This window comes from Arachis hypogaea, chromosome 11 (assembly GCF_003086295.3).
Source record: "Arachis hypogaea cultivar Tifrunner chromosome 11, arahy.Tifrunner.gnm2.J5K5, whole genome shotgun sequence".
NCBI lineage: Eukaryota > Viridiplantae > Streptophyta > Magnoliopsida > Fabales > Fabaceae > Arachis > Arachis hypogaea.
The window spans coordinates 143,853,274-143,855,105 of NC_092046.1; the positions used below are offsets into that span (position 1 = coordinate 143,853,274).

At 36.6% G+C, this 1,832-nt stretch overlaps 1 protein-coding gene across 1 annotated transcript; it reads left to right on the forward strand.

Annotated features, from left to right (window-relative positions):
• The first annotated feature begins 233 nt into the window (after positions 1 to 233).
• On the forward strand, positions 234 to 1,239 carry LOC112723214 (pathogenesis-related protein 2). The gene is made up of 2 exons (XM_025774477.2): positions 234 to 651; positions 746 to 1,239. The coding sequence occupies exons 1-2, from the start codon at positions 474 to 476 to the stop codon at positions 1,039 to 1,041; spliced, it is 474 nt and encodes a 157-aa protein (XP_025630262.1). The 5' UTR covers positions 234 to 473; the 3' UTR covers positions 1,042 to 1,239.
• Positions 1,240 to 1,832: the final 593 nt, after the last annotated feature.

A 1,832-nucleotide genomic window follows, 5' to 3' on the forward strand; every position in this document is an offset into this window, starting at 1 on the left:
ACATTAATTAATTATCGCAAAAATTAATGAATGCTAAATAAAACAAGTTATGGCTGTTTTTAACTGATTTTCTTTAGTTACCAAACATTTTCGTTATTTTATTGCTGGATAATTGTTAATTAAAAAAATGTTTTTTCGTTTAACAAAAATCAAAAGATGATATAGTTGTTTGCTTCTTTTTTATCGATAAAAATTCACAATTGATATATATAAACACTAACGGATAAAATAGTATTTAGAAGAAAAATGAAAATCAAAGACCACCCAACATAGCGGTCGTAGCAGTTAGTCAGCACCTTCACATACACACAATCCCATCTCCAATACCCATGACTCCATTATATGCCTATAAATAAAAGCCATTCCTCATTTCCTCTGCTCATCAACCACACACTAAAAAGCCAACCTCACTTATTACTAACTACTTCTCATTCCTTTCATTCCTTCCCTTATTAGCTTCTTAATTTACAATCATGGCCGTCTTCACATTCGAGGATGAAATCACCTCCCCCCTGCCCCCCGCCAAGCTTTACAATGCTATGAAGGATGCCGACTCCCTCACCCCTAAGATTATTGATGACGTCAAGAGTGTTGAAATCGTCGAGGGAAACGGTGGTCCTGGAACCATCAAGAAACTCACCATTGTCGAGGGTCAGTAGTAACTATTCAATTCAGTATACATACATACTATATGTGTGATAATTATGTGTTGTGAATTGTAATAATAATAATGATATATGTGCAGATGGAGAAACCAAGTTTATCTTGCACAAGGTGGAGGCAATAGATGAGGCTAACTATGCATACAACTACAGCGTGGTTGGAGGAGTGGCGCTGCCTCCCACGGCGGAGAAGATAACATTTGAGACAAAGCTGGTTGAAGGACCCAACGGAGGATCCATCGGGAAGCTGAGTGTGAAGTTCCACTCGAAAGGAGATGCGAAGCCAGAGGAGGAAGACATGAAGAAGGGAAAGGCCAAGGGTGAAGCTCTCTTCAAGGCTATTGAGGGTTACGTCTTGGCCAACCCTGCTCAATATTAGAACACTTTGCTTCATGTTCATAAGCAGTTGTTTTCTTTTGAGCATGTTTGTGTGTGCGCATGCTTCAAGTAATTGGTTTTTTTCTATGTAATAAGAACAATAAGTGTTGCTTTTCTTTGTTTTTTTGCTATAGCTTTGTCTGGCTTCATAGTTCATATCAATAAAAATTAATATATATCAAAGAAATTTGAATGATTATTATGGTATACAAATATCATTTTAGTTTTTTTCAATAGCTTATTTACTTTCTAAGATAAAATATATTTTTTATTTTTAATATTTTTTAAATTGTTTAAAATGATCTGTAATGTGTAAATATGAATAAATTTTATTGCTAAAAATTTAAAATAAATTTCACTTCTACTTCTCTCCTTAAATGACAACAAAATGCAATAGCTGAATCAAGTTTCTTTCTTTACCAAACAACTATATAGTAATTATAAAGGTAATAAAACATTAGAGAAAAGGACAAATTAGTCCCTGACCTTTTAACCCGAGGACATTTTCGTCCCTGAGCATTGGAAAATACATTTAAATCCCTGACGTTCCTAAAAACCAGACCGATCAGTCCCTTCGTCCGTGAGCCACCGTCAGACCGGACGGAAAATGCTGACTTGGCTCCCCCTATGCTTACCTGGCTCAACGGCGTTCCAGCGTGGCACGTTAGTGGGTTGGAGGATTTGAAAACAGGACACATAAGTCCCTGTAACTCAAAACGACGTCGTTTTGAGTGCTGCCCCTTATATACAGTCTCGTCCCTTTCCTTGTGTACAATCTCTATTACACCCACA